This window comes from Sarcophilus harrisii, chromosome 1 (genome assembly GCF_902635505.1).
Source record: "Sarcophilus harrisii chromosome 1, mSarHar1.11, whole genome shotgun sequence".
NCBI lineage: Eukaryota > Metazoa > Chordata > Mammalia > Dasyuromorphia > Dasyuridae > Sarcophilus > Sarcophilus harrisii.
The window spans coordinates 710,191,096-710,214,311 of NC_045426.1; the positions used below are offsets into that span (position 1 = coordinate 710,191,096).

General features: G+C 43.7%; 1 protein-coding gene across 1 annotated transcript in view; it reads right to left on the reverse strand.

Moving 5' to 3' along the window:
- Window positions 1-23,216, reverse strand: part of GNB1L (G protein subunit beta 1 like) — a 124,338-nt gene that overhangs the window by 38,145 nt on the left and 62,977 nt on the right. The window contains exons 3-4 of the mRNA XM_023505348.2: window positions 5,506-5,646; window positions 4,684-4,809 (exon numbers count right to left, since the gene is read on the reverse strand). Of these exons, the coding sequence (XP_023361116.1) occupies window positions 4,684-4,809; window positions 5,506-5,621 (242 nt within the window). The 5' untranslated portion in view covers window positions 5,622-5,646. The remainder of the gene's footprint in view (window positions 1-4,683; window positions 4,810-5,505; window positions 5,647-23,216) is intronic.

Sequence of the window (23,216 nt, forward strand, 5' to 3'; positions counted from 1 at the left end):
ATCGGCAGGATGATTTCCGAAAAGGCTGGAGAGACTTATGTGAACTGATGCTGAGCGAAGTGAGCAGAACCAGGAGGTCACTATACACAGCAACAAGATTATTTATGATCAATTCTGATGGATGTGGCTCTTTCCAACAATGGGGTGATTCAAGCCAATTCCAATAGATATTCACATCCAGAGAGAGGACTATGGGGACAGAGTGTGGATCATAACATAACATATTTTAATTTTTTTTTTTTGCTTATTTGTTTTTTCTCTCATTTTTTCTCCTTTTTGAGCTGGATTTTCTTGTGCGACATGATAAATGTGGAAATATGTTAGAAGAAGCACACATTTAATGTATATTGTATTACTTGTGTTTAGGGAAGGGAGGGAGAAAAATGTGGAACACAAGGTTTTACAAGGGTGAATGCATTTATTTAGAAAAATAAAAAGCTATTATAAAAAAAAGGAGGCCCAACTTTCAGAGCATGGGATTGCTAACAAGTGGGATGTGATGAACTTAGAAGGCAGCGCAATATCCAGAGACATTTCTTAGAACAATTTGACTGCACCTAAAAAATTCCAAGTGCTGCTCAGAACACTTGAGAAATGCCGAGAGGACTGAGTCACCCTCCAAGTGCCCATTCTGAGCAGCCCTCCATCTCACCACTTGTGTTGGACAATGGGGACCTGCAGCCAATGGCCCTTCAAACACACTGCATGCACATTCCAGCCACACAGCCAGCAGAGCCGCCACACCCAGAAGGGGTGACCTCTTTCCAAATATTTGCTCCCAAAGGTCTAATCTTTCAAAGAATCTGAGACTCCACACTTGCCACTTCCTCCTCCTAGGAAGCACAAGGGTCCATGGGCAGGTGAGCATCTGGGGCAGGTAAAGAGTCATTCAGCTGCACCTCAAACACAAAAGGTTTCAAAACCTTTGAAAAGGGCACAGGGACCAACTAGGAAAGGAGACAGGAGCTACTGATCATTTTAAGGAAAACTCCATTTATTCCTATGCTCTCTAATGTTTTTATTATGAATGGATTATTGTGTTTTGTCAAATGCCTTTTCTGCATCTATTGAGAAAATCATATGGTTTCTGTTAGTTTCATTATTGATATGGGCAATTATTCTGATAGTTGTCCTTATATTGAACTAGCTCTGCCTTCCTGGTATAAATCCTATTTGATTATAGAATGTATTATCTTCGCAACGAATTACTGTAATCTCTTCGCTAATATTTTAAGATTTTTTTTTTTTTACAATATTGATTAGAAGAAGTGATCTATAATTTTCTTTCTCTATTTTGCCTCTTCCTGGTTTGGGTATCCAGACTCATATCTGTACATTAAAAGGAACTTGGTAGGACTTGGAAAGTAGGATTTGAGCTGAAACTTGGAAGAAGTGAGGAAGTGAAGCCGAGGAAGGAGGGCATCTCACCGCTGCCTGACTCAGTTTCCATTTCTGTAAAATGGAAATAATGATAGTACCTGCCTCCCAGGGTCATTATGAGGACAAATGAGAGACAAATGATTTTATTTGTAACATACTTTCCAAATTTTAAAGCATTACATAAATGGTACTTACACTTGCTCTCTACCCAGTAACCGGCCACCACCTGAGGGCCGGTCAGAGTGGCTATGGCTCAGGTCCTGCAGCCCCGATGCTGCTGAGCCCCCTCTTCTCCCTACTCCGGGCTCCCCTAATGGTGAATGTTGTAGCTTATACTCAGATTCAAGTCACCCTGGGCTCTCTGCTCTCCTGACCAACTTCTCAGTAGTTGAGCTCACGGATGAGAAGATGGGAAGTTCCAAGTTCAAATCCTATGTCAGGCTCTTCCTAGCCTTGTGACTTCCTTTGTTTGCCTGTTTGCTCATTTGTAAAGATCAAATGACATCATTTTTGTAAAGTGTTTTACCTTTGTGGTCTTAGCTTGAGTCTCATATTTATAACTCAAAATTTCTAAGCAGTTCTTGTCTTTTCATCAGTCTTTTATTTCATTAAAAATTCATCCTCTACAGGATGATGCCAAACTTTGCAGAGTAAATTATTCTCACTTGCAAGCCTTTGTCTTTTGCCTTGGGGAAATCACTGTATTCCAAGATCTCTTCTCATTTAAAGTAGATGATGTCAGGTCTTGTATCATCCTGACTGTGGTTCTTTGGTATTATTTCTTTTTCATGCCAGTAGCATTTTTTCTTCCAAAGTTCTGAATGTTGGTTATGGTAATTCTGGGACTTTTCCTTTTTTTTTTTCCCCAGAAGACGATTAATAGACTCTATTTTGATTTTGATTTCTGGTTCTAATAGATCTGGGAGGTTTCTATACCTTGGGGTTTAAGGATTAGGACCATCTCTTAAACCCAAATCACTCTGGCTCTCACCAACTGACCAACAATAGGTCCCAGGTCAAGGCCCACTTGGTCACTGTCTGGGCACTAATTGCTCAGAGTGAATGTAAATAGCAAGTTTCTGTTTTGGTCAGAAACTCAGAAGGTCTTCCTAGATATAGACATACATACATAAATCATATTCTATGTATGCATATTTAATATGCATATGTATACATATATGTGTGTCATTTTTTTTTGCCTCTTTTCACACTTAGTCTCAATTACTGAATGCACCTCGCCTCAGTCAAATTGAGACCTATTAAAGACCTTAGCTTAATAAGGTCAAGCTCTCCCACTGCATCTGGGGGCATCTCCAGTCACCCTGATCTCTATCAGGCCACTGGACCCAGGCAGCTCTGGTGGAGAAAGTGACTCTGCACAGCCCTCCCTCACTAAGATCCAATTCACTTGCATATTCAGTACCTCTCTGATGTCATGATCTTCTTAGAGAATGATGGACAAACAATAACAATATTGGCAATTATCTTGACATATAATTTCCAGGGCTTTGAAAATTTTTTTTTTTAATTTTTAAATTTTCAGAGATCCCAATGATTCTTGAATTTTCTCTCCTTGATCTGTTTGCCTGGACTGGTTTGTTTGGTTTTTTAAAAGCAAATATCTTATATTTTATCTCTCTTTCCCTCTTCCCCCACTCTCTTAATATTATCAAATATTTCTTCTACATCAAGAGATTACTGATTTCTCTTAGTTTTCTAGTTTTCAGAGAGTTCATTTTCTAGGTAAAGTTGAACAATTTCTGTTCTTAGATATTACATTCTCCTTCAATGTCTTCCCTTAAAATTTTTTATTTTTATTTTTTTAGCTCTTGCTTCATTTCTCTAAGTATTTATGTGGTCTATGTAGAAAATCCATGTTTTTTCTTTAAGTCCTGATTATATTGTTAGGGAAATATTCTCTTCTTTGGAGGGATCTTTATATACATAATAATTTTGGATACTAGTCAGTGTTTCCTTTGACATATTCATCTCCCCAGTTTTTAATTAATGAATTGAGGTAGAGATGAAGAGGAAGGGTATTCCGGACACTGAGGATAGCCAATGCAAAGGCCCAGCGGTGGGAGATATATATTATGTGTGAGGAATAGAGAGACAGTCCATTTGGCTGGATCACATCCTTAGAGGAATGACCAGAGAATGAGGCTTGAAACATATTTTTGAGGCATGTTATTCTTCAAGGTTGAAGAAGAAGACCACAACCCTACCACTTCACATGGCTCAGATTGGCTAAGAAGAAGGAAAAGATAATGGAGGGGATGTGGGAAAACTGGTACACTAATACATTGTTGGTGGAGTTGTAAACTGATCAATTCTGGAGAGCAATTTGGAACTACACTCAAAGGGCTATCAAACTGTGCATCCCTTTTGATCCGGTAGTGTTTCTATTGGGCCTGTATCCCAAAGATTATTAAAAAGGGGGGGAAAGGACCCACATGTGCAAAAATGTTTGTAGCAGTTCTTTTTGTAGTGGCAAGAAACTGGAAACTGAGTGTCTGCCCCTCATTTGGGGAACGGCTGAATAAGTTCTGGTACATGAATGTGATGGAATATTATTGTTCTGCAAGAAACGACTAGCAGAGAAGCTGGAAACTGAATGGATGCCCATCAATTGGAGAATGGTTGGGTAAATTGTGGTATATGAATGTTATGGAATATTATTCTTCTGTAAGAAATTACCAGCAAGATGAATACAGAGAAACTTGGAGAGAATTACATGAACTGATGCTAAGGGAAATGAGCAGAACCAAGAGATCATTATATAGGTCAACAACGATACTGTATGAAGATGTAATCTGATGGAAGTGGATTTCTTTGACAAAGAGACCTAATTCAGTTTCAATTGATCAATGATGGATAGAAGCAGCTACACCCAAAGAAAGAACACTGGGAAATGAATGTAAACTGTTTGCATTTTTGTTTTTCTTCCCACGTTATTTCTACCTTCTGAATCCAATTCTTCCTGTGCAACAAGAAAACTGTTTGGATCTGCACACATACATTGTATCTAGGATATACTGCGACATATTCAACATATATAGGACTGCTTGCCATCTAGGGGAGGGGGTGGAGGGTGGGAGGGAAAAAATCGGAACAGAAGTGAGTAGAAGGGATAATGTTGTAAAAAAAATTACCCTGGCATGGATTCTGTCAATAAAAAGTTACTATAAAAAAAAAAAAAGAAACAAAGAAAAGAAACGACTAGCAGGAGGATTTTAGAGAGGTCTAGAGAGATTTACATGAAGAAGACCACCACACTCCTTCCTGCTCAGCCCCTTGACTTACCTGAGGAGCAAGTGCTGGTCCCCTAGAGTCTTCACCCAATACACAGACTGCCCCGCGTGGCCATCCAGGGTGGCGTCCACTCTTCGGGTCTGCAGGTTCCAGACATGTACCAGCCCACTGAGTGACCTGTCAAATGACACATTTGAAGCTGCTTTAGCAGGCGCGGGAAGTGTGACTGCTCCCCTCCCCCTCCCCAACCCTTTATAATTTCTCCAGATTACGATTGTGCAGGAACAGGCAGCCTCCATGTCATGGGGCAGATGATGGGCAGGAGACCTGCTGTTATGGCTTCCCCATATTGCCCTCACCTCTGAGAAAGGTGCTGCAACAGTGAGTGACCGTCGGCCCCTGCAGGCCATCCCTACAGGCCTGAGAAAGCCCAGAGCTTCAAGACGGGCAGGGTGCCGGCCTCACAATAACCCAATTAGCAAGACTGGGCAAGGAGCATAATTCCAATTTCCAGATAAGGAAATAGAGGTGGGAAAGGTGGAAGGGTCTTGCCCAGGATCACATGACCCTGCCTCTAAAATGTAAAATGAAATCCAGAGCAAAAGGCAAATTTTTATCCTACTTAAGTGAACAAAGTGCTGTTCAAATACTTCAGGAACAGCTCTTTACACACAACTGAAAAGCTAATTGCCAAATACTGTTATTTACTCCTCAAACTGGGTTAGAAGCAGCACTACTCACTGACACTTTTGTTAGAAAATAACAAAAAAAAGTTTCTTTTAAAAAGTTTGTCCAGCAGAAAAAGCTGACCACTGAGCACAATTCAGATTGACCACGCTTTCCCATTAGCAGAAGTTAAGAGATATCACTTACCCAGAGAACAGCAGTGGGGGACCATCTGCCTTGTTGCTACAGGAGAAATGCAGAGTATTTACTGCTGACTGTGCTCCTCGGAGGACAAACTGTGGTGGAGGAGGGGGGCAAGCCATGACAGGGAGAGAAATCCACGCTTACCTTTTCAAGAAAGAAAAACCAAAATCAGATCTTTATTTTTGTCCATATTTACTTAAAGCGTCCTCCTCTCATAAAGGAAGAGAATTTCTTTCTTTTTTTTTTCTTTTGTCACAGAATCACAAAATTTGAGAGCTGGTAAAGGCCTCATTTCTAAAATATATAAGGAATGGTGTTAAATGTATAATAATACAAGTCATTCTCCAATTGATAAATGGCCAAAAGGATATGAATTTCAGATGAAAAATTAAAACCATCTACAGTCACACACACGAAAAAATGCTCTAAATCACTATTGATTAAAGAAATGCAAATTAAAACAACTCTGAGGTACCCCCTCACACTTCTCAGCTTGACTAAGATGACAGGAAAAGATAATGATAAATGCTGGAGGGAAAGTGGGAAAACTGGGATTGTTGCATTGTTGATGTAAAATGATCCAACTATTCTGGAGAGCAATTTGGAACCATGCCCAAAGGATTATAAAACTGTGCATACCCTTTGATCCAGCAGTCTCACTACTGGGTCTGTATCCCAAGAAATCAAAAAGGAGGGGAAAGAACCCCCATGTATGAAAATGTTTGCAGCAGCTCTTTTGTGGTGGCAAAGAACTGGAAAATAAGAAGAGGTCCATCAGTTGGGGAATGATGAATAAATTATGGCATATGAAAGTGATGGAGTATTATTCTTCTATGATGCTAAGAGAAACAAGCAAAAACAAGAATACACTGTATACAGTAACAGCAAGATAGATGATCAACTATGAAAGACTTGGTTCTTCTTAGCAGTTCAGTAATCCAAGGCAATCCCAATAGACTTTGGACAGAAAATGCCATCTGCATCCAGAAAAAGATATAAGGAGACTGAATGTAAATCAACCCATGCTCTGTTTACTATTTTCTTGTTTGTTTGTTTTTTCCTCTTGTGGAAAATCCCTTTTGTTCCGATTTTTCTCTCCCAACATGATTTATAAGGAAATATGTTAAAAATGTTTTTTACATTGGGAAACAAACAAATAGATAGAAGAAGTCTGACTAGAAAGCACTTAATCTGCAAGGAGAGGGAGGGGGAGAGACGTAGTCTTAATGAACTCCAAGCTTAGGGATGAATCAAACTGATGTGACGAGTGATGTCCTAATGCTTTGAGAGGCATAATTTAAATGAAAACAACTCTGAGACACCATCTCACACCTATCAGATTGGCTAATATGATAGAAAAGGAAAACGACAAGTACTGGAGAGGTTATGGAAAAAGAGGAACAGTAATGTACTTACTGCTGGTGGAGTTGTGAACTGATCCAATCATTCTGGAGGACAATCTAGAACTATGCTCAAAGGGCCATAAAAGTGTGCATACCCTTTGATCCAGAAATGGCACTACCAGGTCTATATCCCAAAGAGTGGGAGGAGAGGGGGAAGGGAAGGACATGTATAAAAAATTTAGAGCCGTTCTTTTTTGATGGCAAAGATTGGAACCTGAGGGGATGTCCATCAATTGGGGAATGGCTGAACATGTTGTGGTATATGACTGTGCTTTAAGAAATGATGAGCAGATGGTTTTCAAAAAGTCCTGGAAAGACTCACATGAACTGATATGAAGTCAAATAAGCAGGACCAGGAGAACGGTGAACACGATAGCAGCAATATTACACAATGATAATCTGTGAATGACTTAGCAATACAACGATTTAAGACAATTCCAAAGGGCTCATGGTGAAGAATACACCTCCAGAGAAAGAAATGATGGAGTCAGAATCCAGACTGAAGCAGATTTTTTTCAACTCTACTTTTCTTTGGATTTTTTTGGATCTGTGTCTTCTTTCCCAACATGACTAATATGGAAATATATTCTGCAAGACTGCACAAGTATAACCTGTATTAAACTGCTTATTGTCTCAGGACAGGGGGAGGAAAAGGAGGAAGGAGTAGAATTTGGAATTCAAAATTAAAAAAAAAACACGTTAAAATTTTTAACTACATGTAATTGAGAAAAAAATTAAATGTAAAAAAGAAGGGTGCATAGATTTCTGGAAATAAAGAAATGATAGTCTCACTAAACTCTGTCCTGGTCAGATCCCATCTAGACTGTTGAATCCAGTTTTACCAGTCACATTAAATTTTTTTTCATTTTTCCAAATACATATAAAAATAGTTTTCAGCATTCATTTTTGTAAAGCTTTGTGTCCCAGATTTTTCTCCCTTCCTCTGTTACTTTCTCCCTTTCCAAGGCAGCAAGCAATATGATAAAGGTGCAATATATGTAAACCTTTTAAATCTATTTCCATATTTGTCATGTTATGCAAGAAAAATCAGACCTAAAGGGGAAAAAATGACAAAGAAAAAAAACAAACAAAAAGGTGAAAATATCATGCTACGATCTACACTTAGTCTCCACAGTTCTCTCTCTGGATGTGTATGGCTCTCTTCATTCCAAGTCTATTGGAATTGCCTTGAGTCACCTCACTGGTGAATAGTGCCATGTCCCTGAGAATTGATCATCACATAATGTTGCTGTTGCTGTGTATAATGATCTGGTTTTGCTCCCTTCCCTCAACATCAGTTCCTGTCAACTCTCCAGGCCTCTCTGAAATCCTCCTGCCAGTCGTTTCTCACAGAACGATATAATTCCATAATATTCATATACTGTGACTTATTCAGCCGTTCCCCACCTGACGGGCATTTACTTACTCAGTTCCCAGTTCCTTGCCACCACAAAAGGGCTGCCACAAACATGTTGGCCCATGTGGGCCCCTTTCCTTTATTTATGATCTCTAAGCCCGGGAGTGAGACTGCTGGATCAAAGGGGATGCACAGTTGGAGAGCTCTTGGGGCCTAGCTCCAAATGAGCAGTTTTAGGAAGGACACCAATAAGCTGAACCTTGTCCAGAGGAAGGTAATGAGACGCTCAGGAGTTAACTGAAGGAACTGGGGCTATTTTAGCTCAGAGGAGGAAAGCTTTAGGGAAGATGAATGAATTAAAGGGAGGGAGAGAGATGGGAGGGGAGGGAAGAGGAGGGGAGACACAGAGCCCTCAGCCGTGCTCCCCCGTCCCTTGGTAAGGCAGGTTTATGATACAAACCTCAGCCGACACATGCTCTATTGCACTCGGGCCCGGCCTTCTCCTCCGGATCCCACACGAGGCCAGCCCCTTGCCTCACAGAGCTCCCACAGCCCAAGAACTTCCAGAAACCCCCCAAGCCACTAATTAGGTGACGACCCTTTTCTGGGGTTTCACAAGTGTCTGCATTAACACTGAAGGGGGCCGGAGGCTCCGGGTTCGAATTTGGACAAGTCCCTCCACTTTATGGGCATCCAGTTCCTCATCAGTAAATGGGCAGGTGTTGGGTGAGGTCATTTCTAAGGCTCCTGCCCAGTCTGCAGCCCAGAATCCTGGGGGCCTTTAACTCATCTTACTGAAAAGCAATCCTCCCTTTGTTCCAAGCCCCCCCATCTGGAGATGGTCCCCCCAGGACATTCGTATGCTCCCTCTTCTCAGGGGGCTGTGCCTGCTCTGAGCCCAGGGCTCAGCCTGGAGCACCAGTCCATCTCAGACCCTGAGTGCTCCTGCCTCCCCCACATGTCCTGTCTTTGCCCCACTTTGTGGAGTCTGAACGGGAAGAGGCCTTTGGTGGCAACAATTGTCCCTCGGGGGTCTCAGTCAAGCGGCCATTTCCCCTGGCTTAAGTGCTGGGGGCCCTCAGGAGGAGGAGGCGAGGGGCCCCGGGTGACACCTGCCCATCTCCTGACAGGAGGCAGCCTACAAGCACATCATTCTGTGCTGCTTTCAAGAAAATGACTAGTTTCTAGAAGGAGGAAAACGGCCATCCCCTAGCCCACAAAAAGGGGCTCTGGAGTGACCTGGAGGGAGTATGCCTGGCCCCCACACCCCTTCAGCGCTCCTTCTTACTAACCCAGCCCTTACCTAAGAGGGCTCCAAAGGGCCTGGACAGAAGCCCCAGGCACAAACAGGCACCTCCAGGAAAGTTGCCCATAAGGATGGGCTCACCCCAGCTAAAGGTCTGCCGGCCGAGGGAGCAGCAAAAAGTCCAGAGAAGCCCCTTTGCCCAGATGGGGAAACTGAGGCCCAGAGCGGGCAGGGGGCTTACAGCCCTGAACTAGTACCAAAATGGGGACACCTGCCTGGGTCATGTGGACTGACCCTCCACCCCCAGTCAGCCATCAAACTGGACTTCCTAAGCTCTGACCGTAGCCTCTACCCCAAGTGGCTCAGGGTGTCCGGTGGCCTCCAGGATCATGTGCAAAAAGCAGCCCGGTCGCACCGAGTCCTGCAGGGACACCCATCCAGGACAGCAGGTCTCCGGGCTCCAGGCATTTCCAACTCCCTCCTACCTCAGTTCAACCTCCCGCCTTCCTTCCTCCAGTTTTGTCACCCTGTGGCCTCCCTGCGTCCTCATTCACACTCGCCCCACAAATCCAATCAGCCTCTGGGCCTTGCCAGCTTGGCTGCCATGACCCCCTCCCCCCCTTCGGCTCATGCTCTCCTTTCCATCTCACCTGGACTACGTGAAAGCTGCCCACCTGGATTCCCTGCCCCTTGACCTTCCTGGCTCTAACCAGGGCTGACCAAGCCCCTCCATTTCCCAATAACGCATCTTCCCCACAGGCTCTGGGTGGCCTTTAATGGCCTCTCGAGGTTTTCTGCCCAGTTTTCCCCTCTTGCTCTCTGGTGCCCCCAAACCTTCCCCGTGCCTGTCCAGGGTGCCATTCTCCTCCCCACCCCTTGGGCTCCCAACTCACAGTCATCCTGGAAGTCTCCCCACTCCTCACAAGGGTCCCCCCTGCCCTGGAGCAGACCCTCACTGCCTCACAGTTGGAGGAGCCGGCCGGCCTCCAGCCTCCCTGCTCCAGCTCGGCCTCCACTCAGCCCCAAAGGGATCTTCCTAAAGCTCAGGTTTGACCACATCGCCCCCCGATCAACAGCCCCCAGTGGCTGCTGGCTCCCTGTGCCTGCAGGAGCAAATACCAGCTGCAGACCCTTCCTCTGGTCATCCCCCGGGCCTGGAAGGCTCGCCTTCCTCCACTCTGACCAATGGCTTCTTCAATCCAACTAAGGTCCCCCTTCTCCAAGAAGTCCCCCACAGCCTTGATTCCAGCACTTCCCCTCTCTTAATGACTTCCTATTCCTCCTGCATGTGGTTGGCACTGTATAGCTTGGTCCCCCATTAGACTGTAAGCTCCTTGTGGGCAGGGACTGGCTTGTGCCTCCTGGTACCAGGCACACAGTAGGCACTTAATAAATGTCCACTTATTGATGGGTTGCTGCTGCCCCCCCATGCACCTCTGTACACACATGTCCCGCCTTTACCTCTCGGAAGCCCCAGACCCTTTCCCGTTGTTAGGGCGGGTGCTAGGGCCTCCCTCCCTCCCTCCCAAAGCATTTGCTGTCTCCGTCAGATGCGCTGACTCTCCATGACCCCACCTGGGGGTTTCTTAACAAAGATCCCAGTAGGTTTGGCCATTTCCTTCTCCAGCTCATTGTACAGGTGAGGAAACCGAGGCAGGTGGGGTGAAGGGCCTACCCAGGGTCCCACAGCTAGCGTCGGAGGCCACAAGATTCCCGTTCTTTTGGCGGCTCCGAGAGGGCCTTTCCCTGAGCGGAAAGCTGATCAATCCTCGATTGCATAAGGAGGAGGAGACGTTCTTCTCGCACACAGACACATGGCGCGCGGTCACACATCTCCGGTCGCCCACGGCACCCCCTCCACATTCCCCCCCCCCACTCTATCCTAAAGCTGTCCAGGGACCGGGAGCACAGGGCCCGATGTGCAGTGAACGTGGGAACGGCTGCCCTTAGAAAGAGCTATCAATATCCATTAGAAGGCCCTGCTTGGCAGGGGAGCACGGTCGCAGAGCGGAGGAAATTTTGCAAAGTCATTCAAATTTTGGCCAGCAAAATGGCGGCGTCATCCCCACAGCCCAGATTTCAATTAATAATTGTCACTTCAAGAATGTAAATGTCAGAAAGATTACCTTCCAACGATTTTTCTGAAGGCCCCAAACATTAAGAGATTCCCACAGGAAAAATCCCAGCCTCTCTCCTATTCCCAGCGCCGTCATTTGCATTTCCCTCACACTCTGAGCCCCAAACAAACTGCTATTAGAACGTCCCCCAGCCCCCGGCCCCAGCCCCCGGCCCAGCCCGCCAAAGCTGAGAAGCAGACAGCTGCAGCGAGGGGATTTGGGGGGTGTTTTTTTAAGAGTCATCTCGACTTTTCTTGTGTATTTACTCTCCAAGTCGCTGAGAGTAGGAAGGAGATTTCCAGGTACATCAGGAATAAATCTCTCTGGGCACGTCTGGCTGACTTCAACGAGCAGGTGCGCAGACATAATTATTATTGCAAAGCATTCGGCACAACCAGGTGTGCTCCTGACCAAATATGTGAAGTCCCTGTTATTCTTTGGAAATTCCTGGCCCACCAGGTGCCCTCCTCCCGAGGAAAGCAAGATGAAAGGACTGCTCAGTGGAAATGTCGGAGCCTCTGGTTTTTGCCCCGCTCCGTGCAGGCTCCCTCCCCGGGCCTCCTTCGGATCGGAGGGTGAGGACAACGGGCGCCCGTGGCCACGCGCACTAAGGCCGGGCCGGCCTGCCAAACCCCGTGCGCCCGGTTGCCGTCCGGCCCTTCGCGGTGGAGCCTCGTGTTTGGGATGCTTATTATCTGACCCCAACAGGAAACAGGTGTCAGCTCCCAGTGCTTCGGGGCTGGTGCTGAGCACCGGGGCCCTGTGGACTCCTCTGGTTCATCCCAAAGTGTCTGCTGACTGATTTATGGCCGCAGGTAACAGAGAAATAGGATGCTGATTAATATGGTAACACATACGTGATATAACAACAAGCATGGTAGTGGGCATCCCGGCCCCCACCGACCCGAGAGCACCCAGAAGCCTCCAGATGGTCAGACAAGGTTTATGGAAAGGCAGCTCTGGAGCTGGGCCAGGGAGGCTGCCCAGGATTTAAATGGGGAGAGAACCCAAGGCAGGAATGAGAGGAGACGGCCTGGGGGGGACCAGCTGACTCTAGGACAGGTGGTCCTGGGAGACAGATGAGGAAAACGCCTCCCACCGACGGGGACTGCGCCATCTGACCTCCACCTGGGCTGAGGGCGGTCCCCTTGCCCCGACGTCTGTCCTGGCTAGACTGCTGCCCCGTGGTATGTCCCAGCAGGAATGAATGGCTCAGCTCATCAGGCCCATTTTACAGGTGAAGGAATGGGCAACGGCATGACAAACGAGTGTATCAGGAACATTACTCTGATGGCCAATTAGGAAGCGATCCCCACAGGCTAGGAGAGAAGAGGAAACCCTGAATGATGAAACCTGAAAGGAGAAGCAGGGAGAAGGCTAACAGAGAGGCAGCAGACTGGACTTAAAAAACAACACTCTGCCTTTATGTGACAAAGGAAAACAATTAAGCCAATGGCAGGAATTTATTATTATTTAAAAAGAAAATACATAGGGAGAATGAATCAGGAGACACACTGCAGAAGCATTATGTGCTCGTGGCCAGCACACATTAATAACATACAACTGTACCAAGATTTTTGGGATCCCTTACGTGTGACATAGTCCCAAGTCTACAAGGAAAAGAAAGCGAGAAATACGCTCAAGTAACCATTAGTGAAGAAGAAAGCATTCTGTATAATAACACTCTACTTTAATTCTTCAAAAGATGAGTGAGTTCATTTGAATCCGTTCCACTGAACCACTGCTGTGGATACAGACTTTTTCTAATGACAGATACTTACTGCGGCTGCTACCCAGCATGTTACTCAACCTTTTTTTTGGGGGGGGGGAGGTGTCTGTTGAGGGTATGTGCCTGGTACTGATATTGTTGGGTCAAAGGATATATACAGTCTTTTTCAGAGTAAATTCCAAATTGCTATCTGGAATGGCTGGATCACAGGTCCACCAACAATGCATTAGCATTCCTGTCCTCCCACACACCCTCTCCAATAATTGTCATGTTCCTTTTTTTTTTTTTTTAGTCATCTTTGCCGATCTGATAGTGATTTGGAATCTTGGAGTTGTTTTAATTTGCATTTCCCTTCACATTATTAATTTGGAGCACTTCTTCCATATGGCTGTGGGTAGTCTGTCTGTTTTCAAGAATTGCTTGTTCATATGCTTGGACCATTTATTGGAGAATTACTTCTTATATATTTTAACAATTCTCTAGATATCTTAGATTTAGATAGTCTGAAAAGATTATTTTCCAACGTAATTGTCTGCCTTCTAATTTTGATTGCACTGATTTTATTTGTGCAAAAACATTTTAGTTTCACGTAATTCAAACTGTCCATTTTACTACTGAGTTCGTTCTCTCTCTCTCTCTCTCTCTCTCTCTCTCTTTCTCATTTTGATCAAATATTCTTCCCCTGCTCCTCTACTATGTTTATGATGTGACCTTTTATCTCTAGATCATATACCCATTTGGAGCTTTCTGTGATATATGGCACAAGGTGCTCATCTAAATGGTCATGTCCTTTCATAATTTATTTATTGGGGAATAATTGTTTGAATATACTTTATCAGAAATTTGTTTCAAAGATTCTTTAAAATCACTTCACTGTTTCCCTTTTCAATCTAAGTGCACTGACTGTATCTGAACATAACCTTTTTCATTTTGCATATCAAAGTTGCCGATTTGATCACTTAGGATCTTTTCTATCCCTTGTCTGGTCAAGAACTCTCTTTCACTCTTTGTTGGGAAAGCAATTTTATTTCAGATGAAGAAACTGGGACCCAGAGAGGTAAAGTTAGTCATTCAAAATTTCACAGGTTATAGGTAGAAGTGAAAGGATTTGAGCCCACTCCACTGCACCCAACTGAATGGCCTCTAAGACTCTTAGGTTCTCTAACTAGACGATCTCTCTGGGTCATAGCTGTAAATCACCACTTGGGGTTTTTCTCCTTTTATTCATGTTCTGTTTTCCCTCTTCTTCTCGGTCATCTCGTTGTCCCTCCCAGGTTTCATTCTAATGGTCTGACTCCCCTCTAACTTGTCACAGGCATTCAGAATTCTATTTCTGTCTTCCCTGGCAATAACAAGCTTCTATAGTAGCAGGAAAGATCAAGACATAAACTCAGAAGAAGACAACAATGTGAACATAGCTACAAGCAAAGCTTCAAAGAAAAGATGCAAACTGGACACAAACCCAGCAAGAATTCTTGGAAAAGTTAAAGAAGGAGATAAAAATGGTAGAGGGAAAAAATGAGACTAAGGCAGAAACATTATGAAAAGAAAATTAACAGCTTAGTCAAAGAGGCACAGAAATATTTTAGAGGATAACATCTCAAAAACCAGCATTTGCCAGATACTTAAAAACAGCACAAAAACTCTCCCTCTCTCTCTCTTTGTCTCTCTCTTAAGACATACTCTCTCTCTCTCTCTCTCTCTCTCTCTCTCTCTCTCTCTCTCTCTGTCTCTTATCTTTCTGTCTGTCTCTCTCTCTTACACACATGCACACACACTCACTCTCTCTTCTCTCTCCTCCTCCTCCTCCTCCTCCTCCTCCTCCTCCTCCTTCTTCTTCTTCTTCTTCTTCTTCTTCTTCTTCTTCTTCTTCTTCTTCTTCTTCTTCTTCTTCTTCTTCTTCTTCTTCTTTCTCTCTCTCTCTCTCTCTCTCTCTCTCTCTCTCTCTCTCTCTATCTCTCTCTTCTCTCTCTCTCTTCTCTCTCCTCGTCGTCATCCTCCTCCTCCTCCTTCTTCTCTCTCTCTCTCTTTCATTCTCTTTTTTCTCTCTCTCTCTCTCTAAAAAACTGAACTGGCCAAATGAAAGTTCAGTCATTTTCAGTCATCAGTTCAGTCATGTCTGACTCTTCTTGACCCCATTTGGGATTTTCTTGGCAGAGAGATTAGAGTGGTTGGTTTGCTATTTCCTTTTCCAGCTCATTTTCCAGATTAGGCAACTGAGACAAATTGGGTTAAATGACTTGCCTGGAGTCACACAGCTAACAAACATCTCAGGTCGGATTTGAATTCAGAAAGATGAGACTTCATGACTCCAATCCTAGCACTCTATCCACTGTGTCACCAGCTGTTCCAGCCAAATACAAAAAGAGGTATAAAAGCTTGTTGAAGAAAGTAATTCCTTAAATATTAGAATTGGGCAAGTAGACGCTAATGACTCTATGAGACATCAAGAAACAACAGAATAAAATCAAAAGAATGAAAAAATGGAAAAATATGAAATTTTTTTTGGGAAAACAACTAACTTGGAAAATAGAACAAGGAGAGATAATTTAAGAATTATTGGGTTATCACAATCAAAAAAAGCGTTAGAGTCTAGATATCATATTTCAAGAAATGATTTAGGAAAACTGCTCTGTTATCTTAGATTCAGAGGGCAAAATAGAAATAGAAAGAATCCACAATTTAGCAAGAAATCTCAAAATGAAAACTCCCAGGAATATTAGAGCCAAATTCCAGAGATCCCAGATCAAGGAGAAAATATTGTAAATAATAAGAAAGAAATAAGTCAAATTTGGTGGAGCCATTGTTGGGATCACATAAGATTTAGCGGCTTCCATTTTAAAGAACCAGAGTTTGGAATAATTCTGGAAGACAAAGGAACTAGGATTACAACCAAGAATAACTATCTAGTAAAAGAGTATAATTCTTTAGGGGGAAAAAAAGGAAATTTAGAGAAGCAGAGGAAGTTCAAGCATCCCTGATAAAAAGATCAGATCTGAATAGAAAATGTGACATTCAAACACAAGACTCAAAGGGTACGTGTAACTTTTAAGAACTTTAAGGAATCTACAAAAAGGGAGACTCAAGGTGAGTCAATTATGTTGGGATGAGCTACAAAAAAAAAAAAAAATGAAAGGGTAAGAAAGAAAGATGCACTGGGACAAGGAGGAAGGGAAATACCCTACTGCCTGCTTTCTCAAGGGGTGGAGGAAGGAACTGGAGGGAATTTGGCACTCAAATTTTGTTTTAAATGTTAAAGTAAATAAATATTTTGAAAGAAAATAACAAAGGGAAGGCAGGGGGGAAGGCGCCACAAAGTAGTGACCACCACATCCGGGGGAAGACGCAGTCCTCTTGATCTCGGGTGGAGTACGGGGTTCAGTTCGGAGGACCACCGTATAAAAAGGACAACGGCAGGCTGGTGTCTACACAGAGGGAGATGCTCTGGACCAGTCACATGAAATTCAGTTAAGAAAGGTCAAGAAGCTGCCTTGTTCTTGGCCTCTGAGGGAAGGACTGCAAATGGGAGTGCAAAGGGACAGAGATGGTGGCTCCCAATAAGAAAGCCCTTCCCCCCAGTCAGAACTTTTCAGAATGGGGACTGGCTGGCCCAGGGGCGATGGGCCAGGAGCTCATCTGGGTACTGTCCAGGGGGCTCTGTTCAGGCTGGATCCCAGCTCTGCTCACTATGCCCTGGACAAGCCCCTGAAAGGTTAACGGCTGAATTAAACAGGAAGCCCCGGGGAGACCCTTCTCTCAGAGGGACTGTGAGGACAGGGTCCAGCACAGAGTCTCCTGGAAGCCAATGAGAAAAGGCACAGGGGCTGAGGAGAGGATAGTGTGGGCAGCCTAGGAAGCTTTCTGGCTTCCATCCACGAGGAGGAGGAAGAGGCCTTTTCTAATCCTCTGAGTCAAAGGCACAAGAACCACCTTCAATTTCCTTGTTTTTTAAAGAAAAATATATGAACTCCAACTTATCAGCCAAATACGATAAAAGCATCAAACAGTCCACGGTATGTGTTTTCTTAAACACTGTTTGATAGCTCTCTTTATATATAATATTTAACCATATCATAACTTAGTGACAACTCAAAGGGTCACCTGAGAAAATACAGCTGGATCTGGAGAAGGGAGTGATTTGACTAGCAAAGTCTGTCCACAGAGAAGTACTTACTCGAGCAGCACTCTAAGAATCAAGGGCCTTCCCTTAACACTGGATGGTTTATTTGTATGTGTGCTCTTTATACAACTTCTTCCTCGGGGAACAAATGTTGAGAGAGAGGAGGCAAAGGCTTGATTGGAAACCGAGAATTTGTTTGGGGAAAAAACCCGCCTCCGACTGCCAGAGCCTCCCAGTGTGAGGTAGAGAGATCACCTACTGCTCTAGGGGCTCTGCTCCTTTTGGGGGGACAGTGGGACTTTATCTTTATCACTGACTCTCCAGGGCTCTGCAAACAGCAGGCACCTAATTAACATTTGCAGATCGGTTCCCTGATTGCAGGGGCCATTGTGTTTTTGTCTTTGTGCCTCCCCCCCCCCCCATGTCTGACAGTGCAAGAAATTAATCCTCTCCTGGTGAATTGACTTTAGAAACAGAAATATAAGTCACGTGGCTGGGAAGCTTTTCGACAATAGTTACAGCTCACAAGTTGGCAGTACCAGACAGCACAATGACTAACCAATACCCCCGAGCTTGTTGCCACAAATCCTCCCCTCCATCTCCTAACAGTCTCTCCTTAATAAGGTGGAAAATACCACATACTGTCTGATCCTGCACTCGAACTGGCTACCACCCAGTCATTAATTATCAGTAATGATTGTCTGCTTGCAAGAATGCTTCAAAACAAAATCAAAGCCAAACAACTGATTCTCGAGACCCTTCTGTGGGGAAATGTTGGCCAGGAGCTGGGTCTTTGTTTTGCAACATCCCAGCCAAGTAACAAAGCCACAGGGTTTCTGGAGGCTGGTGCGAAACCCAGAATTCGCAGCCCTGCAAATGGCTTCCAAGACACTGAGTGACAAAGCAGATGTAGTGCGGAGCCCAGAGTCTCCCAATTCCCCTGATTGGCTGAGAAATCACCGTCTACAGACAAAACAGACACTGGGAAATTCAATCAATCACCATGATTTTATTTGCTACGAGCTACAAGGCCAGTGCTCTGCTAGGCAGTGGAGGAGACAGAGAAGGAGAACTCTCTAGACTTAAACGGAGCCCAAGAAAAACACAAAGGGAGCTCCATGAGAGACGCCCTGACTCCAACCCCTTCACACTCAGATGAGCAAACTGAGGCCCAGAGATATGAAGGGCCGTGTCCACGATCATGTGGGAAAGTGGATGGAGGCGCCGGGCTCTAAGCTGGATCCCTGCCTCCTCATGCGTCCCATGAGCTGCTGGGCCTTTGTCCTCCTGGCCAAGAAGTCTGGTCTGAAGGTTACAAAGGCCCCCTCCCCTGCAGCCTGGGGGATGGTGGGAGCTCAGACTGGGCAGCTGGCCACGGCTGGGGGAGAGCTTGGTGACTTCTGGCGAGCCTCCCCATCTGGACAACGAGCAGCTATTTATCCGCTGAGCATCTTTTCCAGGGTCTGCATGGAGCCCATCCGTGGTCTGGGGGCACCTGCCTGCCCAGGGAGAAAGACACAAATCACTGCAATTCCGAACAGGGCAGGTCAGAAACCTCGGTGGAACCTTCGGGGGGGCGTAAGGCAAGTGGAGAGGGCTTCCTGGGGGCAGCCTCTGAGCTGGGCTTTAAAGCATGGGGGAACTTCAACAGCCCGAGGAGGAAGGAAGACACCCCAGAAGAGGCAGAGGATGGGGAGAAGAGGGGGCAAAGAGCCTCACAATCTCACAGAAGCATGAGGGGGGCTAACTGGGAAGCTAAGGGGGACACACTGGTCTGCTGAGGGCTGGGAATGCCCAGTAAAGGGCCTGGACTGGAGGCCAGAAGCAGCAATCAGAGCCCCCGAAGGTTCTTAAGCAGAGTATTGAAAAGAGTGGGCCTGGGTCTAAGAATCCTTATATTGGCAGGGTGTGGAGGGGGCCTGCTGGGGAGACCGACAAAGACAACAGGAAAAAGGAAGAAGGCCGTCCCAGCCTCCCACAGAGGTTTCAAAACTCCCCGAAGAGGGTCAGTAGGAGAAAGAGGAGCAGGCGTTCTTCCAGCCCTGGTCAGCACAAGGGGTCAGCAGAGTCCGAAGGCAGAGTCCAAGTGGCCAGGCTGGGCTGGGGAGGCCGGGGGAGCCTGAAGCTCCAGCTCTCAGAGGGCGACTGGGGCCTGGAGCCATAGAGCAGGGCAAGGAGCACTCATCCAGGGCAAGAACCTTCCACAAAGGGGACAGATGCTGGGGCCAGCCTATGAGTAGATTTGTGACCAGTTATGTCCCCAGACCCTGAACTAGACCCCAGGAACCAGCGAATCTCAGCCTGATGGGCAGAGGCCAGACCACCGAGGATGCTGCGAGTAGGCCCCTCACTGGCCTGCATGGCTCCTTAAGTCCTGGAAGAACCCGGGACTCAATGCCCAGAGAAAAGAGGAACAAGATCCTAGACAGATTATCCCCCCAGGGGCTCAGATTCTAGTCCTGACCAAAAGACCAGGAGGTGAGAAGGGAAAAATGAGAAAACACGACAGAGACAACCACGATCAAGCCATATAGTTCTCCCAGGGACACCCGGACAGGAAGCCCAGGGGAAGAAAGGACAAGCAAAACTCCAAACAAAGTCACAACCTGGCCAAAAAGGGGCTGAGAAGTCCTAAAAGAAACATAGCAGGTGGTCAAGAGTGACGCTTAAATAAAATGAGAGTTTTAGATAAAGAACTGGAAAAGAAAAGAGAGCTCCAAAGACTCAAAGCTTTAACCTCCCTCCAGGAGGAATCAGACAAGATAGAGTGCCTACAAGTTAGTTATATCCTGATGGTCCTAAATCAAGAAAGAAAAGGGAGGGGGGGAAAGAATATCCTAGATTGGTCAAAGGAGGATAGATTACACACACACATATACACATAATCACAATCACACATTCACATCACTCTAAAATTCTATTCAACTCAACTTCCTGGCAAACAAGAAGATATGGGAAGAAGAGAAATGGAGGGGTAAGAAGGTGGGTAGACTGAGAAGGAATCAGGCAGAAGCAAAACAACTTCAACTTGGGAAGTAAATAGACTGTGGCGGGGAATAGGGGACAGATTGGAAGAAAGAAAGGATACAAAGCAGGGATCACAGTCTGGGTGAGAAAAAAAGGAGAGGAGCAAGGAAATAAGAGAAGGCTGCATCAAGCACCGAAGGTGCCTAATCTTCTTTGTAAAGAGGAGGAAAAAGTAAATGAAAGCGGACAGAGAGAAATACACAATGTTCATAACTATGAATGTAAACAGAATGAACTCACCAAAAAAAAAGAAGGCAGCAGACTAGAATATACAGTAGCATCCAACAACCTTCAGTCTATAAGAAACACACTTGAAACACAAAGATTCACAGAGAGTCAAAATAAGAGTCTGGAATAAAATCTAGTATGCTTTATATCAATTTAACCCAAACTCTGATAAGCAGGAACAGTAATCACATGCAAAAAAAAAAATAAGACAAAAGCAAAAACAACAAATTAAACACCAAAACAGAAATTCTGAAAATAAAGATCAACAAAACTGAAAACAGGAATTTGACTGAATTTATAACAAAACCAATAGCAGCTTTTTTGAAGGAAAGAAAACAGATAATTAATTGGCTAGTTTGATAGAAAGAGGGGAAGGAGAGAAGAGGGAGAGAGAGAAAACACAACAAGAAAGGAAAAATAATTATTATAAACTATTTTGTGCAATTTTATATAAATAAAATTGATGGCTTAAATGAAATAGCCATAAAATATGAAATACTCGTATTATCAGAAGAAAAAAAAGTTACTTAGAAAAACCAATCCTAAAAAAGAAATTGAACAAGCCACAAAATACTGAAACCAGATGCATTTACAAGTGAGTTCTACTGAACATTCAAAGAACAATGAATTCCTCTTATTTTATAAACTGTCTAAAAATAGGAAAAGGGATCCTATGAAATTCCATTTATGATAGCCTTCCTATATATGACAAAAATGAAAAAACAACTGACCAACATCCCTAATGAATGCAAAAAGTTTAAATAAAATATTAGCAAAGCAACTATGGCAACATATAAGGAAGATGATAAGCTATAATAAAGTTGATACCCATAATGAGTGATTTTTTTCCACATTAGGAAAATTACAAACATAAAAGACTTCGCTAATAACAAGGTTAATAAGATCACAATTATATCAACATATGAAGAAAGACTGGATAACAAAAATCAGCAGGAAGGGATCGAGAAATTCATTCTAAATAACTTGAGAGTTTAGCTGCCAAAGTATAGACAGAAACTATATTAATACAACTGTGAAAATCTTTATAGAAATAAAGACAAACCTGAATTACTGGAGAATCACTAATAGCTTATGAGTAGATTAGCTCAATATAATAAAAATAATAATACTATCTAAATTAATTTATTCATTAAGGTCCAAACTGAATCAAATCACCAACGGATTACATTATAGAGCTATAAAAATAATAAACATTATCTAGAGGAGCAAAAGACCAGAATTTCCAAGGACATAATGAAAAATAAAAGTAGAAAGGAAGAGAAGCTTCTTCAACTTATACTACAAATAAGTAATTATCAAAAGTATTTCGTAATGATTAACAAAGAGGTTGATCCATGGAACAGATTGAGTAGACAACATACAGAAGTAAACAGAGAGCAAGAATCTTTGATAAAGCGAAGAATCCCAGCTTGTGGGGCAAGGACTCATTATTTAACAAGAACTCCTAGGAAAACTAGAAAGCAAGTGGCAGAAATTAGCATTAGACTAAAATCTCACATCATCTTCCAAAGTAAGTTCTCAAAAGATATGTGACCTACATAGAAAAAATTACATCATAAACAAATTAGAGCAAGGAAAAAAAAATAGCTATTCAACTGTGGATTGAACAACTCCATAATCAAAGAAAGGGTAGAGGATCACAGAAGATCAAATAGATGGTTTTAATTTCATAAAATTGAAATGGTTTTACACATTCAAAACCAAAGCAGTTAAATTAGAAAGCAAACAGTTAATTGGTGGGGGGGGGAGAAACAAAAATATTTTGCAACAAGTTTCTCTGATGAAGGTCTGATATATAAGGTATATAAAGAAAAAATTAAAATATATGAGAACAAGTGTCATTCCTCAATAAAGAAACAATCAAAGGATATGAATAGTGAGTATTCTCAAGGGGAGAAATCTAAGCTAATAAGAGCCAGATGAAAAAATGCTTCAAATGATTATAATTAGAAAAATAAAAATAACTCATACAGCAAATTGACCAAAGATGACCAAAAATTTGACATCAAAGACGGCCAAAAAAAGAAAATCACAGACGTTGGAAGAGTTTCAAGAAAACAAGCATACTAATACCCCGTGGGGAGAGCTGTGAGTTGGTTCAGTCATTCTGAAAAGCAATTTGGAACTGTACTCGAAAAATACGTAAACTAAGCCTACCCTTTAACCCAACAATACCACTATTAGGTCTATATACCAGAGGATCAAAGACAAAGGAAAATGACCCATACGCACTGAGATATTTATTAACAGGAGTTCTTTTTGCCCAAACACATTACGAATCCAATTGTGCTGTGAGAGATGACCAAAGGGACAGTTGGAGACAAACCCATCAAGTCATGTATGAACCGATGATGAGCTTAGTAAATAGGACCTAGAGGACAATTTGTATGATAACAACACCATGGAAGAAGAGAACTTTGAAAAACTTAATTTAGATCAATTCAATGATCAACCATGATTCCAAAA